Genomic DNA, 19800 nt, shown 5'->3' with positions numbered 1-19800 from the left:
TTGGAGAAGAACCCAAAAACTATGAGACCAGCTAGTGGTAGGGGAATCCGCCACGAGAATCTGCCATGTATAAAGCATTCAAAATAAATAAACAAAGAAATCAATAAATAAAAATAAGAAACAGAGGAAACAGAGCAATAATAATTAGCACTAATAACCTTTTTCTTTCCTTCCTTGAAAAATTCCAAAAAAAAATTAAATGAATTAAAAATTGAGAGATTAAAGGGTATCCGATCTGAATAAACTAAGAATTCCAGGCGGAGGAGCTTAAAATTGCAAGAACAAGACACGACCATGCAGAACTTGTTTTAATGGTTTTGTAGGACGCCTTTTGGCTTTGTAATTGCCCCTGTCTTTTCTGAAATTGACGTTTCTCTCCTTTTTCGGCTTTGGACAAAATATGAAATCCTCCATTATTCAATAATTGCATTAGAGGTAAAAATCAACGCTTACAAATTACAGAAAATGACTAATAATCAAACCAAAATTGCGCATTTTTCTGACTTTGGGTCTGTTTTTTCTTTCAATTCTTGTCATGTTTATAGATGGTAACAGGTATCGTTTGCGAGCATCTAATTCAATTATATAAAATTTTGATTTTTTATATCCGAATTTGGAATGAGTTTGGATAATTTTATATTTTGTAAGTTTAACTGCATTATAACGAAAGATATTTATATATGTTAATATAGATTGTACTTTTGATATTATTCTTAAATGTGAAATAAATATATTTAAAATTTTAAATAATTATTTTTTAAAAAAATTATGTAGCATTTAAAAAAGTGTAATTCAAATCTAAATTTGGTGGCGTTAGGACTGGGCAACGGTCGGTTGGAACCGCTCAACCGACCACAACCGTCGGTTGTGCCGATTGGCCTCGTCGGTTGATCGGCTCGGTCATCGGGGGGAATCCTTTCCCCTCGAACCGATCGAAAAAACCGAACTTTTTTCTTTGGGCAAGGTCACCCATGGGTCCCGCCCGACTACCTCGGCAGCACTTCACTATTTCCCCTCGACCCCCCCCTCCACGAGTCCCGACTCACCTGATTCCCCCAGACTGGCCGACCCCCCTCCCACTAGTCCCGACTCCAGACGGACCAGACCTGATTCCCCCCTGCCCCCCCTCCCACGAGTCCCGATTCCCCTCCGAAATCGACAGAAATTGACCTTTTAAAAAATCGATCGAAATTGACTTTATATCATTGCAGTTCGGTCAGTATATCTTAAAAATTTTTATCGATTTTGAAGAAAAACGACTCGAAACTAACCGAAACCGATCCATGCACACCCTAGTTGGCGTGCATGTGTTGATAACTACAATAAAAACAAAAATTTGTTTTTTTTTTTTGTGAATATTGGGTTTTTGGTCTTTTGATTAGTAATAATATGATGGGCCCAGATTAGTCCTCATTGGATATTATTTTGGGCCTTGTAGCCCAAGCTCGTTTCTCCATAATAACCCAAGACCAAGAAAAGTGTGAAGGACTGGCAACCAGTCAAAGCCCAAATTGGCTAGTTCAGCTTTTAGGCTAATCCACTGCCAATGGATCTGGGCCTATGGTTTGCCCAGCTTCCGCTAGCGTCTTCGTCTCTGGACGTCACCACCTTCGTGAGGCCCAATTGCGTACAATCCCGATGAACTAACATCATTCTTTTTAATTTAAATAAAAAGAGATTTGAATCTTATTTTTTAAAAAAAGGGATCATAAATTAATCACTGACCAAAATATTAAGGTGCGAACCAAAGACTATTCTAGTCTCACGTATGATCATGTTTTTTTTTTATATTTGGTATTTTCATTTATCTGAGTACTTTTGAATTTGGAAATTTCAAAATCCAATATAGAAAACTCGAATTGAATATATTTAAAAACATAAGATAGGATTTATTAGACATTAAATAAGATTATTTCTTATCATGTAATTGAAAGTACATATATATATATATATATATATATATATACATACTAGTAGGATCAAATCTTTAATTCAATTTACAATGAATAAAAATTTCATTGCTTATGGCATGAGCCATTGGGTAAATATTCAAGAATCATTTCCACTTTGGAATCTAGTAAAAAAAATCCATATTAATCTAGCCAATCACCTAAAATAGGTAGGAATTATAATAAGATTAAGGCTAGAATTAAATTCCTCTATTGTCACGTTCTTTTCCGATGATCACACTTTCATTTTTTGTCTCTTATTCTGTCCCTCACACTGAACAAAGAATATATATATTGTTGCTTCTATCAATGTGCTTGAAAAGGGGTGAACTAATGTTGACAAATTTATGTTTAATTATTTTAATGAAGCCGGCAATTAATTTTTGTCTCTTTTTTATTGGGCGTGAGGCTACATGAAGATGAGGGTTGTTATTTATTTATTTTTATTTAAATTAATTTTTTAATGGGTTAGAAAATTCGAATTATTATATATAGTCGGTGACCGTCCAAAGAAAACAGCACTACTTGTTGTCAAAACATGGATCAAAGAATTAAGATCCCCATGTAATGTGTATTAATTTTAAGATTAGTACTTATTTTTGATGAATAATGGTACATTTTTGTTTTGCTCATGCGTCTACATTATGCAATTAAATAAAAAAAATATTTTTTGATAAAAATATATCAAAATAAAATATTTATTCTAATTTTTGTAAAAGTTACAAAAATAAACGTAAAAACAAAAATACATAATCGGTGACCGTCCAAAACCTAAAAGATTAAGCATTAGTCTAAAGAAAACAACACTATTTCCAAACAAAGCATGGATCAAAGAATTTGCTTAAGATCCCCATGTCATTAAACTTAAAAGAAGAATTAAGTAGATAGCAAGTGGAGGAGAGACAATGGATTTTGCCAATTTTGTAGAATTCCCAAGAAAAATTTGATGTCTTCCTTTGCTAAGAACTTAAGAACCATGAAAAATATTTGGTAATGGAGACTATCTATACTTCGCATGGTGGATTTGGTAATTCCCACACTCGATTCAATACGAGATATTGTTCATAGTTTCATAATTTCATGTGCAATTATTATTTGAGCAAAGATATATAGTGGACCGACTTCTATATTTTAAGTTATATATATATATATAAAAGGTGTAAATTACCAACCCTAGCTAAGTTTGAGATGAACTCGTCCTGTTTTTATTTTGGGGTGAAAAATGCTTCAATAATTGATGCCCATAGGGTAGCATTGTCCTGCCAAGCATGGATAATTACTTCCTCCTCTATATCAATATTTTGTTCTTCTTTAAGCATATGTTTGGTTCAATTTTTTATATTCAATTTTTTAAAAATAAATAATGAGGAATTTATATCGAGCAAATCAACATAGTAAGATTTTGTATAAATATTGTGTGAAGAAATATTAAGTATTAGTTGTTGTTGATTTAAAAGGTAATGAAAATAATTGAATGTCTTAAAAATTTGTATTCTTATATGACATTCAATTAAGTTTTTACATTTTTATTTTAAATTAAATAAACTTTTATAACTAATGTTTGAATCAAATCACTATTTATCATTTTATATTGCATACAGAGATGAAAGGAGGGAGCTAGTAAAGGCTCTCGTCTCTCCAATAGTTTTATTCTATTTGTTTAAAAATAGTTATAGTTTTGTCTTTATATTTTTTAAAATTTTATAATTATATTCTTATAAATATTGAACGTTTAAGATGATTGTTTTAAAAATATTATTTTTTTCTCTCCAAACATGAAGTCTTGACTTTGTCACTAACTGCATGGTATTGATATGCTAAGATCAATGATTATATAACATGATTATATAATCAAGTAATACTTTTTTTATTTTTTTAAAAATAACAAATATTTAAAAATAAAAATTAAAATACAATATTTTAATTTTTACTTTTTGTGGTGTATAATTTATAAGTTCATCGTGTATGCTTGTGTTATGGTCTTGAAAGCAAGAAAAACTGAAAAAACGTGTTTCAAATTACTCTTGGATTTTTGGGAATTCCATAAATTTGACAATTAAAAGCGGTTGATCCCCACAAAAATAATGACTTTAATTTGCCTTTAGCAGTTATAAGTCACAGCAAAAGGCGGCCTTTTGTATATCCCTTTCATAAGATCAAATGCCCTTTGGCCGCCATGCACAAGCTGCAAGTTGACGTACCTCTTGCTGACACGAAAGGTCTGCCTCCTTCCTTTCACATTTTAAGGGATATTAATAATCCACGTATATCCATTACACTTTCGACACGTGTCCAACATATAAAAAATATTTATTTTTGGCATAAATTTTGATTTTTAATTTTTAATATAAATATTAATTATAAAAACTTAATCTATAACTTAGAAAAATTATTTATTTTACCTTTTAATAACAATTGTGTTTTATTAAATTTATTCATACATGAATATTCAATCATTTGATTCAATATTAAGTGTAGGTTATTTTTTTTTCAAAAAATTGAGTTCCATTATTTATTTTTTATAAGTATTTTTAAATTGATTGCCAATAAAAATATTAACCAATAAGATCAAAAGACATAGCGTTTCCATTGTTGGGCACGTAGCCATCGCCCAAGCATGGGTCCAGCCCATGCATTTAAAATGGCTTGCACGTGGCTTTGCCTCCTGCTTTGCTTAAGAGTGACCTAAATGTTGCCACGTGTGCAACACTGAATGGCCAACATTTGCCAGTGCAAAGATTTTTCTTTTTTATTTACTAAAATTTTACGTCGCAACTCTTGCCAATGAGGACTCACCACATGTACCTGTCATCAGTGATACATTACGTTCAAAATCAAATTTCATAATAACTATAAAAATATAATTTTATGTAAAAAATTTGATCACTTATTTTGATTTGTAACATTTTATTGTTGATGTGTTCAGGTGATATTGTATGAGAATATTACAACTTTCTTTTATATAAAGATATAAATTTTTAAAGTAAAAATTTACAAAGTTGTTTTTTATTTATTTTTTTAGCCAACATATGCATTTAATGATTTTTATTTTTACTTATTATACGAGTTGATTGGCTTGAATTAATTATATTGTGATTATTCTTGATTTGAATTGTGTAGAATGATTTGTTGTTTGAAATCTAAAATTAAGATCGAATGTCAATTTACATATGAAGAACATACTATTATTTAAATTAGATAGGTTAAATTGTGCATTGACATTCTATTTTTGAGGTTTGATGATTTCCCAATCTCCCACCATTGTTTGATTCCACAATCCAAGAATGATATACATGCATTGTCTTCTGCCTTGGAACTGGTTTCCAGGTCGAATGCCTCCTTTTGGAAGCCTACGAAGAACAGCTAATATCCCAAGAACTGTACAAGTTGCTATACAGAAAACAAGGAAGATCTCAACTTGTGTTGTTGGGAACATGGTAGGGACTTCTATTCCTCATGCATTTCAGGCCGTCAGAGCTTGAAACAGATGATTTGTCAGAAAACCAACAGCAGCAGGAGAGCATAAATATTGACCGCCACACCCTCATCCTCACCCTGGACATGGGCTATCTGGCTGCCTGAACTGCAATCAATGGGTCCGACTATAAGGAACCTATAGCTGGCTATAGGTACCAATCCATTAAAAACTTTAGCAATTTCCACCCAATATCCTATCATGTATAGGATTCATAAATTCTGGCACCTGAGATTAAGAGAATAAAAGGGATTAAACTAATGTGTCTATATTGTGTTTGCTTTCTAATATAAAACTCATTCTTTTGATTCTTAGCATAATTTACTACTAAATAGTAACCGTCCTTTGTAGTTTCCAAGCAATATCATAAATAATTTGAATCTTCATTTGTACCATAAAATCCAAAAGGAGGGGACTGCAGAGGGTGATCATACAAGAATATATATCTATATATCAAGCATAGCATGTGGGATCAATTAAATGCTTGTTCATTGACCAATCCCAAATCCGTTCACCTTTTAATTTTTAGTGCATGGGCGATTCATTATATGGATTTCAAAGTAATATATTCTTTAAATCTAATTTATTTGATTATTTCAATCAATTTTTTGGGTAGAAAAACTTTACGACTAAATCAATTAAAAAATCAATAATTAATATTTTGAAAAATATATCTAAAAAATACTTTCATTTAAATTGAAATAATTACAATTGAAAAAAATCAATATTGATTTTTTTTTATTTTTTTATCACAGTTTGGTCGATTTTATTTGTTATTTTAATGGAAAATTGAAGTATTGCACCTTCTAGAGGAGTAGATAGCATCTACATACTCATAAATAGGAGTACCTTTGGGTCTCTCATTGGCTTTGGCTTGGTGATGAAGATGGGTACAAAAGGTTGATGAATGGGACCAATTACCACTCATATGCTCTTTGACAAGGCAATGACATCCACAATTGGTATAACTTAGAGTTTGGAAAAGTCAAAAAATCTATGCACAATCCTTTTCAAAGGTTTTAAATGCTACACTTTGCCTTACCTCACATTCACATATATATATATAGATTGCCCATCTCCTTTTCTACCAGCAAATTAAGAAACTTTAATGACAACAATGGCTCATCTTTTCTTTAAATTAAAAAGCAGAAAAAAAGAAAGAAAAATTGTCCAATTTTGTTCCAAGTTCAACCTCAATGGCGTATGAAAAGGCGAAGGGCCAAAGGGGGAGGGAATACTTGAAAGGGACCAAGACAGAGACTGTTGTCGTCGTCGGCACGCTGTCACCTTCCACCAGCCAGCAGCCCCCATTGTCACGTGGAGTGGTGGCCCCTTCCGTACGGTTTCCATGGCCCTTCCTCAGTATTCACCATGGGAATCACCGTGCTTTCCACGTGACACTTCCTCCCCCCCCACCAAAACCCTACCCATCTTCTTCCTTCACATATATTTCTATGTCAGCCTTGGAACCACAGCTTTTATTTTATATGTCATAAAAACGTAAGGCTCACGTACGTGATTGCGAGTGTACTGCATGCAACACGTACAGGAAAAACCTTTTCGTTTCAAGTTTCAATTCCTTGAGAATATATTCAACCCTTGGTTGAACCTCACTTGAAACTTCAACCAATTCTTTAAAAATATCTCGTACCAAAATTTAGATATTGCCTTCTCTGAATATAACTAAAACAACAATCTCATCAATAATATTTTTGAAACTATCAATTTTATTAAAAATATCTCATTTATTCTACGGTTTAAATCTTTTCATGTACATCAAAAAAATCAACTATTTCTGAATCAAATTCAATTATAAAAGTTTTTTGCACGAACCCAAAATGAAAAACTATTTCCTCTCCCTCATCCTGTTTGATTCCTTGTTTTAGTTGCCTCTAAATTCAGGCCAAGGTGTGGGAATACTTATGGAAGTGGCTAAAATGGCAAAGGCGTGGCACGTTTGTTACTATCTAAAGGCCAATCATCATCTTATTTGTAACTTTAAAAATAGAAAGATTTCAATCACTTCTTTAAAAAATATCTCCATCTATTAATACCAAATTTCACAAGAGAATCAGTAAGATATTAGCTTCTCTAAAGACAAGTGAAAAGACAATATCATCAATAATTTCTCCCGAAACTGTCATTTCCATTAAAAAAATTCTATTTATTTTACGATCTAAATCTTTTACTGCACACCTGAAAATCAACTATTTCTAAATTAGATTCAATGATAAGAGTTTCCGTACCAACCCATAATGAAGAACTATCTCACCCCAAGTAATCTTTTTCTTCTCTGCCTCTCCTTCATCTTGCTTGATTTCTTGCTTTAGTTGCCTCCATATTCAGGCCTGTGGAGTGGGAATGCGCATGGAATGCGCATGGAAGTGGCACATTTTTGACTCCCTAAAGGCCAATCATCATCCCATGGCGAACCGCCTACCATCAATCCATCCATCCATCCAATCACTAAATCAAACATTTGCAAGCCAAATTTGTCACTTCAATTCCTTACATATTAGCTCTCGGATCTCATCTTTACCCTCTATATATTTGTGGGGGAAGTGGCCCCTAAGCATTCTCAGTTGGAAAAATCGTTGGAATCCCATAATTGAATTTGCAAAATCTCTCGTCCTTTTCCTTTCCTTTCGTTTTCCATTCTCAGTGCCTATGCAAATGCATGGGAATCGCCTACATAAGTGTACATGTTTACATTGTCGAAAGGAAGCATTGCATTGGCCTCTTGTTATTTTGATGTTACATTCTATCATCATGATTATGTTAGTCGTTACATGCAACGTGTGCAACACCTGATCCTCATGTTTCCATATATGAATTTGTCCTAATAAAGGGATTGAAAAATACAACAAAAAAAAAGTTTAATCATTGTAGAAGAGTAAGAGTTTGTGCTAGCTGTCTTTGTCCTTGACACAGTCACTAAACTCCTAAATCTCCATTGATGGTTTTGGCATTTCTACATGTGTTCCTTTGGAATGATTGCATGGGTATCAGATGAGATCATGTTCAGAATACTTGAAAGCCAAAAAAGAGAAAGGGTTTGTAATTATTAAGCCACATATACCACGGCGAATCTCTTATCCACAAAAATTCAATCAACATTAGTAAATATAAATCAAGTTACATAAAATAAAAGAAAAATATCTCTCGATACAACATTTTTTTTAAACAATTTATCAACAAATTAAAATCTTGAACAATATAATAATCTCATTGAAAATAAGGGAAAAAATTAAAATAAAAAAAAAACAGTCACAAGAGGTTAAGACTAATGACCCTTTAAACTACTCATCATTAACAAACTAATTCCCATAGGTTTCTTAATTTTGCCCTATATATATGTGCATAATTTTTAGATTAAAGAGAAATTAATGATGATTTAATTGCAATGCAGTAAAGGAAGTTTACTTCTCCTTCGAGTTTTTTCTATATTACCAAAGCTAAATCTGAGTAGTGTAATAAGCTGCTAATGATTAAAAAAATCTTGCATGGTCCAATGGTGATGTGATAAATTGAACACTCCATAAGTGAATTAGATTTTTTTAATAAATAAATAAAAAGAAAGCATCTGACAAATTTCAATCTAAATTTTCTCAATGACGATGATTGAAAAGAAAAAGGATCAGGTCGAGTGGCCAACAAACAGAAAAGAAAAATCTGCATCAGCCACATCAGATTGTACGGACCTGGGCCCTGGTTCAGGTGGAGGCTTGATGGAAGGAATCTATCAATTCAGAATTATTATTAATTTATTATATATTTTTCCCATGGGAATAAGATCACTCTGCAGAAAATTTGGTGGCCAACGGTTTATTTGGTTCCATTTTCTCTTCTCACCAATGCTATATATATACACTGTGAGAACGAAAGCAAATATTTGTTTCAATTTTTGCAAGAAAATTCGATAACACAAAGAAAATCGAGTAAAGTACTCAGTAAATACAATGTTTAAGTATATTTTAATTTTAGCAAAAGTAATGAAAGGATAATATGATATTTTTAAGTATGTATATTTAAACAACATCGATATAAAGCAAATAGATAAAGTTTTTAATTTTACATGTAACTTAACAATTTTTAAGCAACAACTAATGAGTGTCTTAAAAAATTTATTAAGTGATATTTTGAATTTTTTTCAACTCGAGAAAATCACTCTGAATTAATTATTCATTTTACAATTTTGCAATATAAAAGGGTTGGAAGTCATTTTAATTTTGAAATTTTAAATAATTATTTTTATAATAACATTGTTCTAGAAAAAGTAAAACCATAAGGTTACAAGTCGTTTAATTGGCCTCAAATTTCCAAGTATTCCATCCAAGTGTTGAAATGTTTGATCCCACATTTTTAATGACAAATATTCCACATTTTTTAGGACATAGGAGCATGATTTTTCAATCCCAAGATCAACACAAATTTCAGTCAAAATTAAGATCATAATTTGGAACAAAAATTAGGGTAGTCATGAAAAGCATGTTTGTTTCTCTCTCTCTCTCTCTCTTGTCATGTGGTGGATATAAAGTTTTAACTAGAAATTAATTCATGTACTTAGTATGGCAGCCCATGTGTGTCATGTGTAGTACCAAATTCAATCACTTGACTATCTAATTCTAATTTTGGCTTTATTTTTGCCATATTAATCTCTAAGCAATCACTAGAATTTCATTTAATATGAACTATAGGGTGTGTTTCCTAAGAATCAAATTAAACTCTAATTACTTGATACAATATTCTTCGGACATAAAATCTCCAAAAGAGTATGATTATAATAAAGACATTAAAATTAAACTTATTTTTTAATATAAAACCAAAAGCTATGAGTATTTGATTCAATGATTAATGTATATATCTTATATTCGCATAAGAAGTTTAGATTATGTATTTGAATCTCCCTTTACCAAATAATAACAAAAAAAATTAGAAAAAGGGTGTGACCTAAGATTAGTATTCTTTATTATAATCTTTGTTTTTGAAACTTTTCAAGTTAAAATGGGAGAGTGCATGGTAAGAGGAGGAGAAGAAGATGGTGGTCTGATTGGACCAGCACTTAGCTAGAAAATAAAAACTAACTAGGGCTTTGTGGGAAGATGGCGATGTGTAACTGCGGCAACATATGGGTGCTGTACTATACAGCTAAGCATCAACCAATCAAAACCCACAGATGGTAAAATCTCCAATAAAATTCATTAAAACCCCAATTAAATTTTGTGTCATCTTTAATATATATATATATATATGTATGTAATTAACCTATCAGTAACTCTCCGTCAGTCTCCTTCCACTGTTACCACTTGGTATCCATGTGAAACCAAAACCCTCTCTTCCCTCCCTTTGATTCTTTCCTTCCGTTCTTCAGTTTATAGATCTAATCACTGGCTATGTGTGCTCTTCCTCTCAAGATCATTTCTCTCACTTTTCTTGCTTGTTTTTTTCTAACAAAGGCATTCTGGGGTCTTGGTTCTGCTAATTCTAGCTCTATCATATCAGGTTAGGCTAAAATTTCATAGGCCAAATAGATGTCCTTGTCGACATGGGTAGTTTTGCAAAGATACTACCAGCTGCTTAGCTTTTGATCAGTACATCTGCTACTTTCCATAGGAACTGCTGTTTCTCCAATGGAAAAAAATATACTAGCTTCCCTCCCCTGATTTACTTCATATTATAAAGAAAAAAAATAGGGTTTGTGGGTGTGTTTTTGTTTGTTTATAGAGATGGAGGTTCAACTTGTTAGATTCTTCTTGGGTAGCTCTCAGATAATCACTTTATGTTTTAACCACTGGTAACAGGCCACATCAGCTGGTCCTCGTGCACACACCCTTTGATGCTAAGAGTACCAAAATTTTTTCTTAATATCAATATATAAATATATATAGTATTAATAAAAGAAAAACTTTAGGATATAAAGTCTTTCTTTTTTATTTGTTTTTGTTTTGTTTTTCTTCCAAAAGTTTTTTCCATGATCTTTGGTCCTTTGGGTCAAACTCAAATGTTTTCCTTTCTCTCCTCTCCTTTTATATACTAAATCCCATATTGAGTTCTAGCAAGGCTCTCTCTCTCTATGTTGTGCATGGATATTGGATAGATAGATTGACAGTCGTTGTTTGCGGGTGTAGCATCATCAAGATTCACATGCAAATGCACGGTGGTGGCGATGGATAATACAAACTCTCTTCTTTTTTTCTCCCCTTCCCCTTTCTTTTCTCTTCTCCTTTATGCCAAACTTGTTTGGAAAGTGAGAATCTTGATGATGCTGCATCGGCAATAAACGACTATACAAAAGACCCTTTCTTTCTCTCCGTTTCAAAGTATAGTGTGCCACTTCGCACACTTCGAAATCGTAACATCAACGAAAAAAAAAAAAAGATTTTCTCTTGGCAAAGGTTTCTCCCCCCATTTCTCTGTTGTTGTCAGGTGGGTATATAGTGTTTTTTCTTCTTTTATATACTAAACTTCAATCTTTCATGGGCTATTCTTTAATGAAAAAGGGGAATCTGTAAATGGATTTAATGTTTTTTTTTTTAAGTTTTTTAATGTTATGTTCTCCTTTTTGCACTTTGCAGGGTAAGGTAGCCATAACAAATAGTGTCTACTAGGCTGTTTCAAAAGGACTTTGACTTGCAGATCTATGATTATTCCTCTGAGCCAGATATATACTGCTGCAGTGGAAATGGGTACTTTTTCATGGAGAAGGGACTTTGCCCAGGAACTTAAACGAAAAAAAAGAAGAAGAAGATAGAGCCTTTGACATAAGCTGTTGAGAGGATATCTCAAAAAGGTGAAATCTTTATCGACCCATGTCCTCTCCTGTGGTGTTATCTTTGCTTGATGCTGTTAAAAGAGATTAGATCCATTCTTGTACTTTGCAGATCTTTGATTTTTGATCATATCATTAAAGATTTTTGCTTGCTGGATTGCAGATTGGCAAAGGAGCAATCTTCCCTGTCAGGATGGTACTGGTTCTCTAATGAGCTTCGATGAAGGCCAACTAGGTGTTGGGCTGGCTTCCAGGAGAGACTGCAAACTCTAAAAGAAAAGGTGAGAGAGAAACGAGGTGATTTCGATTTGTTTTGTTTTATGGGATTTGATGATATCAGCTAAATAGCTTACTGCAAGTGTTTTTGGTTCTTCCCACCACCTTTGTCTTCACTAGAAGAAAAGATTTCAAAACATATTTGATTAAGTAATTTTAAAAAAAATAAAAATAAAAATAAAAAAAGTTTGTGGACATTCTTCCAAGTGGATTTTGTCCATAAGAATTACTAGATCGTTGAAAATTGGAACTGCTCTGAGGTACTTTCAATGTGGAAAAGAGAGATCATGGTGGGAACATGTCACATTGGCATTGCCATTGTTTGTGTTTTGGGTAGCTTTTGCATTAATCACCCATCACCCCTTGTTGGTGGACCAACCACCAGAGACGCATCTTGCAACTTGGACCCTTAAGCATGTTCTCTCTCTCTCTCTCTCTCTATAAACTATGCAGTCCCACCTATTTCTCATCTCATCAATAATACTAGCTAGCACCGCAGAAAGTTGTTCATAATATCAGTAAAATTTTGCTTCTTCAGCCATGAAAGTGATAATTCAATCTACAAAAGATTATGGATATCTGTGTGCCTCCATCACTTTCCAAGCTTTTGGTACTCATATTCTGTGCTCTATACGTTAAGGGTATATGCCTCTAGTTTCTTCCTGCTTAGCCGTTCATTGCATTAAATTCTTGTTAGCCAAACTGATTGGCCCACTAATTTATCAACTATTACAAAGATATCATGGAAAATCTTTTGAATAGTTTGTCTTTCTGCCAAGTGAAAAACTAAGGTTTAAGCCATATTTGTAACATGCATATGGACCTTCCTTCTGTTGAATATATCTCTCGGTCAAGTTCTTACTGTAGCTCTTTGAGTCAGTTTTCTGTTTCATTTCAGCAGAAAGATCTTTCTGGGCTCTGAGTCTAGAAAGCTTTATGTGCATGATTCTGTAACTATTCAGCATTGGAACTTGAGCTTTTAATTTGTTTTGCTTCTTCAATCTTCAACTAGTTTCCATATCTCTTCATTAACTAGTTAATTAAGCCCCCTTTTTGATCTCTGCCCCTGAGTGTAATCATCGTTCACATTATCCATTTCTAGTCTGCCTCTGATCATATCTGCCTCTCCAATTTTCATGTCAGTCCCTTATTTAAACTCCATATTCTCACTGCTAACATAGAACTACCATATCAACAACTTTCTTCTTCAATATTTCATGTTCAGAAGTTAGCAAGCTAAGTTTCAAAATATGACTTTCTGGTAAGGCTGGATCTTTTGAATTTGGCTGCTGTAATACTTGGGTAGTTGTGATGGTATGCTTTTACAAACTCAATCAAATTCCCAACCTAATAAAATCAATCAGCTAGGAATATCGTATAATTCTTCCTAAAAACAATACAATATGCTATAGTCATAGAGAAAAAGTTTTCAAGATTTTTGTTCTTAGAAGAAGAACGAGATTCATACAAGAATAATCATATCTTTAAAGAAACAAACTCACTCACGGATGAACTAGTAAAAGCGAGAGTTTAAGGTACAAGAGATTCTTAACCTTAACTTCAGATTTGTAACTTTCCTTTTGCAATTATAATAAAAATCTCAGTACTTTTTCACAATGAAAAACAAGCAGTGCACATAGATAACTCTTACCATGTGCTTTTCTATTTGGTAATAATTTCCTCCTTTAATTATAAGTATTAATAAGCACAAAATAGATGACTGGGATTACGAAATTCAAGTCCCATCATCATTGATTGGTGGTACCCCATTTTTAAATTTTCTCTGGTACTCCAATAGGAAGAAAGACAAGCATGCATCTATGGTACAATGAATGACTTCAGGCTAGTACACCTATGCAGTAATGCATACGCGCATTTGGTCGTTTATATATGAATTTACTGTTTTTTTTTCTTTCTTTATCAGTCAAGAAAACCAAAATTTATTAATATCAGAAAATCGATATGTATGCAATATCCCAATATGTTTGAGATACGCCTATACTTAGAGAAACAAGAACATATTTAACTACCAAATACAAAGTATTTCGAAACGAAGCACACCAAATTTAGAGAAAGAATCCGCAAAAGAATATACTATTATTTGCAAGCTATACAATACCAACGCAGATTTTCAAGGTCAAGACTAAAGGATTAGCTTCAGATGATTTGGTTTTCATATGTAGGAACCTCACCTAGTAGTTACTTTATTCCAAGTTCTCTCTTCTCACCTTGTAGTAATCTTGGGGATCTCTTTTTCTGTTTGGCTTTGCATAACTTATGTGAGTGCTTTTTGTGTACACTTACATTTGCTTAACCTAGAATCATGGTCTATTGTAAACCCAATAGGACCCTTTTGGGATGATGAAGAAGTTTGATAATACTTCAATTGTTACTGGTTTGGCCCTAATCTCTAACATTGATTTACAACCCTTGTTTTAACTACAATTATATGATAATTTTGCTTTGTATTAAGATCTTTTAGCCGTGTTAATTATGTATTATTTATAAATCAACATTCTATAATCTACGATTGAATTCAATCGAAATTTTCTTTTATCGGTTATTTATTTTACTATGTACAGCTATGCCGGTTTCCTTTGCTAATATTCATCCGAAAATCCAGCAGAGTAGTCTATCATCAAGCACCAGCTAGGTACGGTATTAGATATTAACTTCTCTTGGCTTGAAACCAAGATGAAAACACAACTGCAGGGTACTATTTAATTCAAATGCTTCAACAATCATGGAAAGAAAGACATCTAATTATAGGATGGACTCAAGGGTATATAGCGCAATCAATATTGTTTTCACAATAATAATTTCTATGGTCCTACTTCGTACAAAAATATTCTTGTGCCAAGATTCCCAAGTCATGTCATGTGGGGCTGTCAAGGACAAAAGACTATAGTCACATGGTAATGGAAATTTGAGAAACTCTCGATTTTGATGACTTTGATCAGTTCTTCGCAGAAACTAGATATTTTGCTTATCCGTATTGAACCCTGACTATTGGTTGCAGAAACTAATTAAGTATTCATTATCTTTTTGGTTGCTTTTATTGCTTTCAGAGCTTGGGAACTGGATTAAACAATAACTCAGCTATGATTCTTTCTTTTGCATGGTTGTATGTGGGAGCTCCTGCGTTGGATATCTGCACACCACACACATCAGCAGGTACCACATAAACTCCATGTTGCACTCACTTTATTGTGTTTCTGAAAACTTTATCAAAAGCTGGATGATTCATATGTAATCAATATGACAAGAGATCTTAATCTTGGGGAAAAAATACAAGGAAACTATATGAATTCTTGCTGATGTTTTCTTTTTTTCTTCTGTAGATTACACACTATTTTCTGCCAATGAAAGTTAAATTGTCTGGTACATTTTGAATGCTATGACTAGAGAGAAATAGATGAATCAGGCTTTTTAGATGCTGGTGCTTGAAACAAATGATAAGGTGATAAATTTCCAACCCATCTAATTGGCTTGGAAAAGAGGCTGCTACATGAAATCAGCCAACAAAAGGAACACATGGGAAATGCACATATAGGCTAAAAATATTTTCATGGATTAAGATATCCTTTTTGTCTTGTATGCATGGTTTCAGTTCAAGTCCAAGAAGCTGAAGCAAATCATTAAGCTTTTCAATATAAGGCACTTTAACTTAATGCTTCTGCATATATCTCTAATCATTCTGCCTTACACCTTCCATGTGATTAACAATTGAAGGTTTGGAAATGGATGAAGTAAGTCTTACAAGTAAACCTGTAATACCATTCTCCCATCATCAAAGATTAAGACTTAAAATATCTCCCAAAAGCTTCGTTTAATGAATGTGTGTTTTCTGATATATAAATCAAGCTGTTCCTTTCTCTGCACATCCATTTTCATGAAGCGGGGCTTAGTTTGAGAGTGGGATTTTTGTAGATGGTTTCTGAGGAACATAGCTAGCCACGCAGCTGTACCTCTTTTCCTTTGACATCGATCTGAATCCAATCAAATATAGTCCTTGCATGAGAAAAGCTATCCCAACAGTGAAGAGACCTGCTATAAGACTTTGTATGTCGGAATTGTTGAATCAAAATCATTCATGTGTGATATATGAACATGAAAATATCAGATTAGACAACAAGAACACGCCTGATAATCTTGACAAATTTCTGTCAGAATGAAAAACATGATCCACCATGATTAAGAATCCCTTTTTCAATGTTTTCACATAGTAGTACGCACAATTTTCATTTTCCATTTTAAATTAAATGAGCATTGGCTGAGTGGACCCAAAAGGCCAACAATGGTCCCCCAATGTTGCGTGTTCGTGGTCCATCTGATAGAAGCAGTGGGTTTTCACGTGGCAGGCATGCAAGTGAAAGGACCAGCGGGGTTTGCCAGGCATGAGATCTTTCATGTTTGGCCATAATGAATTGAAGATTGCGGTGCAGTTAATGGTGATTTCTGCAGCACCTCAGTCTACGCTAGCTGGGGGGTGGGCTGAAGTGGTTGCTTTTACAATGAATGATGGAAGTTCGGGTTTTAAGCGCAAAGGTGTGACCAAGCTGAAGATTCAGAATCAGGGAGAAATGTGGTCACAATCACAGCCATTGATGGAGGCACTTTTTTCTGCATTTAACACCACTCATTTGGCAAAATCCTGATATCATGTGATGCTTTCAGATGACGCAGGGGTTAGCATAGGGTATTAGGCTCCTTTTCCTTGCCTAGAAAATGCATGTTCTTTTATTGATAAAAGAGAGACACTGCCTATCTTCTTTTTCTTTACGACTGTCTCTGTATTCAGATAATAAAATGGAGAGGTTAAATTAATCAGGAAATCTAGAGGTATCATCTCTTTGCATCAAATGATTACCAAGATAGTCAGATATTAGCCTGCCAAATGAATTTGCAGCAGCATCTGCACATTTGGTTCAAAGATAACACATACACACACACATAATATATATATTTGAAGAGTTAGATTCAGCAGATCTTATAAAAATTAAAGTTAGGTGATTTAAGAGTTGAATTTATTGATAAAAATAGATTAGAAAGGTGTAATTACCCTTTGTTTTTCATCATTCAACCAATAGAAATAAATTTGAAGGAGAAATCGATTATTTTTATATTTTTATCTGACACATTTGGTTTTGCAAAAGTGACAGTGTAGGCTGACTACTAAAGGGTTTATAGAATTATATGATTGCAGCTATGTAAAAATGTTTAATGAGAACAGAGTAATGAGTGTTCATCCATCCCCATCTTCTTAGTCCCTACTTATCTCCTCTTTCATTGGTTTATACACAGAAAAGAAAATTACAAATTCAGATTCGAAAATGTTTAATGAAAACATTTTCGGGCCAGAGCTGAACTCAAACCCAAAAACAGAACAATCAGCAAACAAGGCCTCTTTTTCCAATTCAGCGACAAACAAAGGCAAAGCAGGCCCATAATCTAAGCAGCTGCACCCCAAACCAAAGGACGCCTGGCGAGCCAGGACGACACCTCGACTCAATTTCAGTGTTACTCTTGTACATTTCTACTATCCAACTATGGGGGCACTGATTTTGATTCTGTTTTGAGGGAGGAAGGCTCAGAGTTTGCGGTCTTGTTCCGAACTCCATAACTCCAAATGACTCTCCAAAACTTTCTCAAGACCTTGAAAACTGTCAAAAAATCGTACCCATCAGGCCTTTCTTCAAAACCTTACCAACCCTTACCGGACCTTATCTCCCAAATTCTAACGACTTCCAAGCCCCTCGATGCCTCTACTATTTCCGATCTCAATCCCACCACTTTCCAGTATATACTCACAAACCCAGATCTCAAAGCCTCCAAATGCTTCCGTTTCTTTAACCTTGTCATAAAAAACCAATCTTTGGTTTCCTTCAAGCCTGATCTTCAAGCTCACTTGACCCTTACTTGTAGGCTTCTTAAAGCCAGATTGTTTTCGGATGCTGAAGCTACGTTAAAATCTGTCTCGGTTGATGAAAGTCTCAGGTACCCTTTTCTTGTTATAGCTTCGGCTGTTGAGAACTGCTGTTTCGAGTCCAAAGTTATAACAAAGTTTTATAATTTAATGCTTAAAGTTTACTCTGATAATGGAAAATTTGGTGAGGTATTGAAGACTTTTGATTATATGAAGAATAATGGGATTAAGATTGATGAGAGAACTTGTACTGTTCATTTGATTGCTCTTAAGGGAGCTGATGAATTGGGATTGGCTTTACAGTTCTTTTATCAAATGGTGGAAACAGGTATCGAAATTTCTGTTTATTCATTGACAGCTGTGGTTGATGGGTTGTGTAGAAACGGGGATGTGAAGAAAGGTAGAGAGATAGTGGGGGAGATGGCAGATAGAGGGATTAAAGCTAGTATAATAACTTATAACATTATGATAGATGCTTGTGCAAAGAGATGGGATTTTGAGGAGTTGGATTTGGTGTTAGGTTTGATGGAAAAAGCAGGAGTGGAATTCAATGTCGAGACCTTTAAATTTTTGATTGATGGGTATACAAGCTATGGGAAAATCAATGAAGCTGGAAGGTTGATTGGAGAGATGCATGACAAAGGTTTGAAAGTTGATACTTATTTGTATAATTTGATGATAAATCGTTATTGTAAGCTAGGATCAATAGAGAATGTGTTATTGTTGTTTGATAGAATGAGCAATAGAGGTGTAAAGCCCAATGCTGATACATATTGGCTGTTAATAAATGGGCATTCAAAGGTTGGAGAAATGGAAATGGCAATGAAGTTTGTAAATGAGATGCAAAAGAAGGGATTTGAGTTGGACAAGGTTATGTATGATATGTTGATTGATAGATTTTGTCAGAATGGGATGGTTGGTGAAGCTTTTGAGTTGCGAATTGAGATGGAGAGGAAAGGATTTCATTCTGATATGTACCTATGCAATCAGATGGGGAAATTATTGTGTGAGATTTATCAGACTGAGAAAGCAAAGATGCTGCTGAACATAATGATTAAGAGGGGTGTATGCCCTAAAGCAGTAAGCTTCACATCTGCAATCAGCTAAAAATGCGAGGAAAGAAATTTAGTGGAGTGGTAACATAAAGGGCTTAAAAACCGTTGTAGGTGTTGTGTGAGAGATGACTTCCAGGAAGCTAGGGGCTCTGAAGCCAGATAACGTAAAATGAAATTAAGACTTCATGTGATTGCTTTTGCCAACACCGACGCGGATGTCTCTTGAATGACAAACAGGAGCTGCTGCTGACAAGTGCTGACAATTTTTCAAGTTTCGAATGGAGTAAATCTTGTAGAATGCTATGGTGACAAAATTTGGAACCACGGATGGATTCGAACAGCAAACACCA

General features: G+C 33.8%; 2 protein-coding genes and 1 long non-coding RNA gene across 8 annotated transcripts in view; 2 read left to right on the top strand and 1 right to left on the bottom strand.

The window, feature by feature from the left end:
• The first annotated feature begins 10681 nt into the window (after nt 1-10681).
• Nucleotides 10682-17314, top strand: LOC110411824 (uncharacterized). 6 transcript variants are annotated; one of them, XR_002444824.2, is made up of 4 exons: nt 10682-11850; nt 12000-12214; nt 12357-15643; nt 16400-16799. It is a non-coding gene; the product is annotated as an uncharacterized LOC110411824 (long non-coding RNA). The 6 variants fall into 6 exon arrangements; XR_002444821.2 differs by lacking the exon at nt 16400-16799 and adding an exon at nt 16813-17314 and having other exon boundaries at nt 10683-11850; XR_002444822.2 differs by lacking the exon at nt 16400-16799 and adding an exon at nt 16807-17314 and having other exon boundaries at nt 10683-11850.
• A 598-nt stretch (nt 17315-17912) lies between these two features.
• LOC110411823 (Pentatricopeptide repeat (PPR) superfamily protein) lies at nt 17913-19794 on the top strand. The gene has a single exon (XM_021422155.2). The coding sequence runs from the start codon at nt 18099-18101 to the stop codon at nt 19500-19502; it is 1404 nt and encodes a 467-aa protein (XP_021277830.1). The 5' UTR covers nt 17913-18098; the 3' UTR covers nt 19503-19794.
• The window catches only part of LOC110413053 (P-loop containing nucleoside triphosphate hydrolases superfamily protein), a 3648-nt gene continuing 3473 nt past the window's right edge, over nt 19626-19800 (bottom strand). The window contains exon 7 of the mRNA XM_021423775.2: nt 19626-19706. Coding sequence (XP_021279450.1) covers nt 19626-19706 — 81 coding nt within the window. The remainder of the gene's footprint in view (nt 19707-19800) is intronic.

Source organism: Theobroma umbraticum, unplaced genomic scaffold (assembly GCF_002168275.2).
Source record: "Theobroma umbraticum cultivar Fairchild unplaced genomic scaffold, ASM216827v3 scaffold_95.0, whole genome shotgun sequence".
Lineage (NCBI taxonomy): Eukaryota > Viridiplantae > Streptophyta > Magnoliopsida > Malvales > Malvaceae > Theobroma > Theobroma umbraticum.
The sequence above is the reverse complement of the archived record's forward strand: the minus strand, read 5'-3'. Positions and strand labels throughout refer to the sequence as shown.

Bases quoted from the DNA above. Each gene is read 5' to 3' on its own strand.
- LOC110411823 (XM_021422155.2), top strand. From the start codon at position 18,099: ATGACTCTCCAAAACTTTCTCAAGACCTTGAAAACTGTCAAAAAATCG.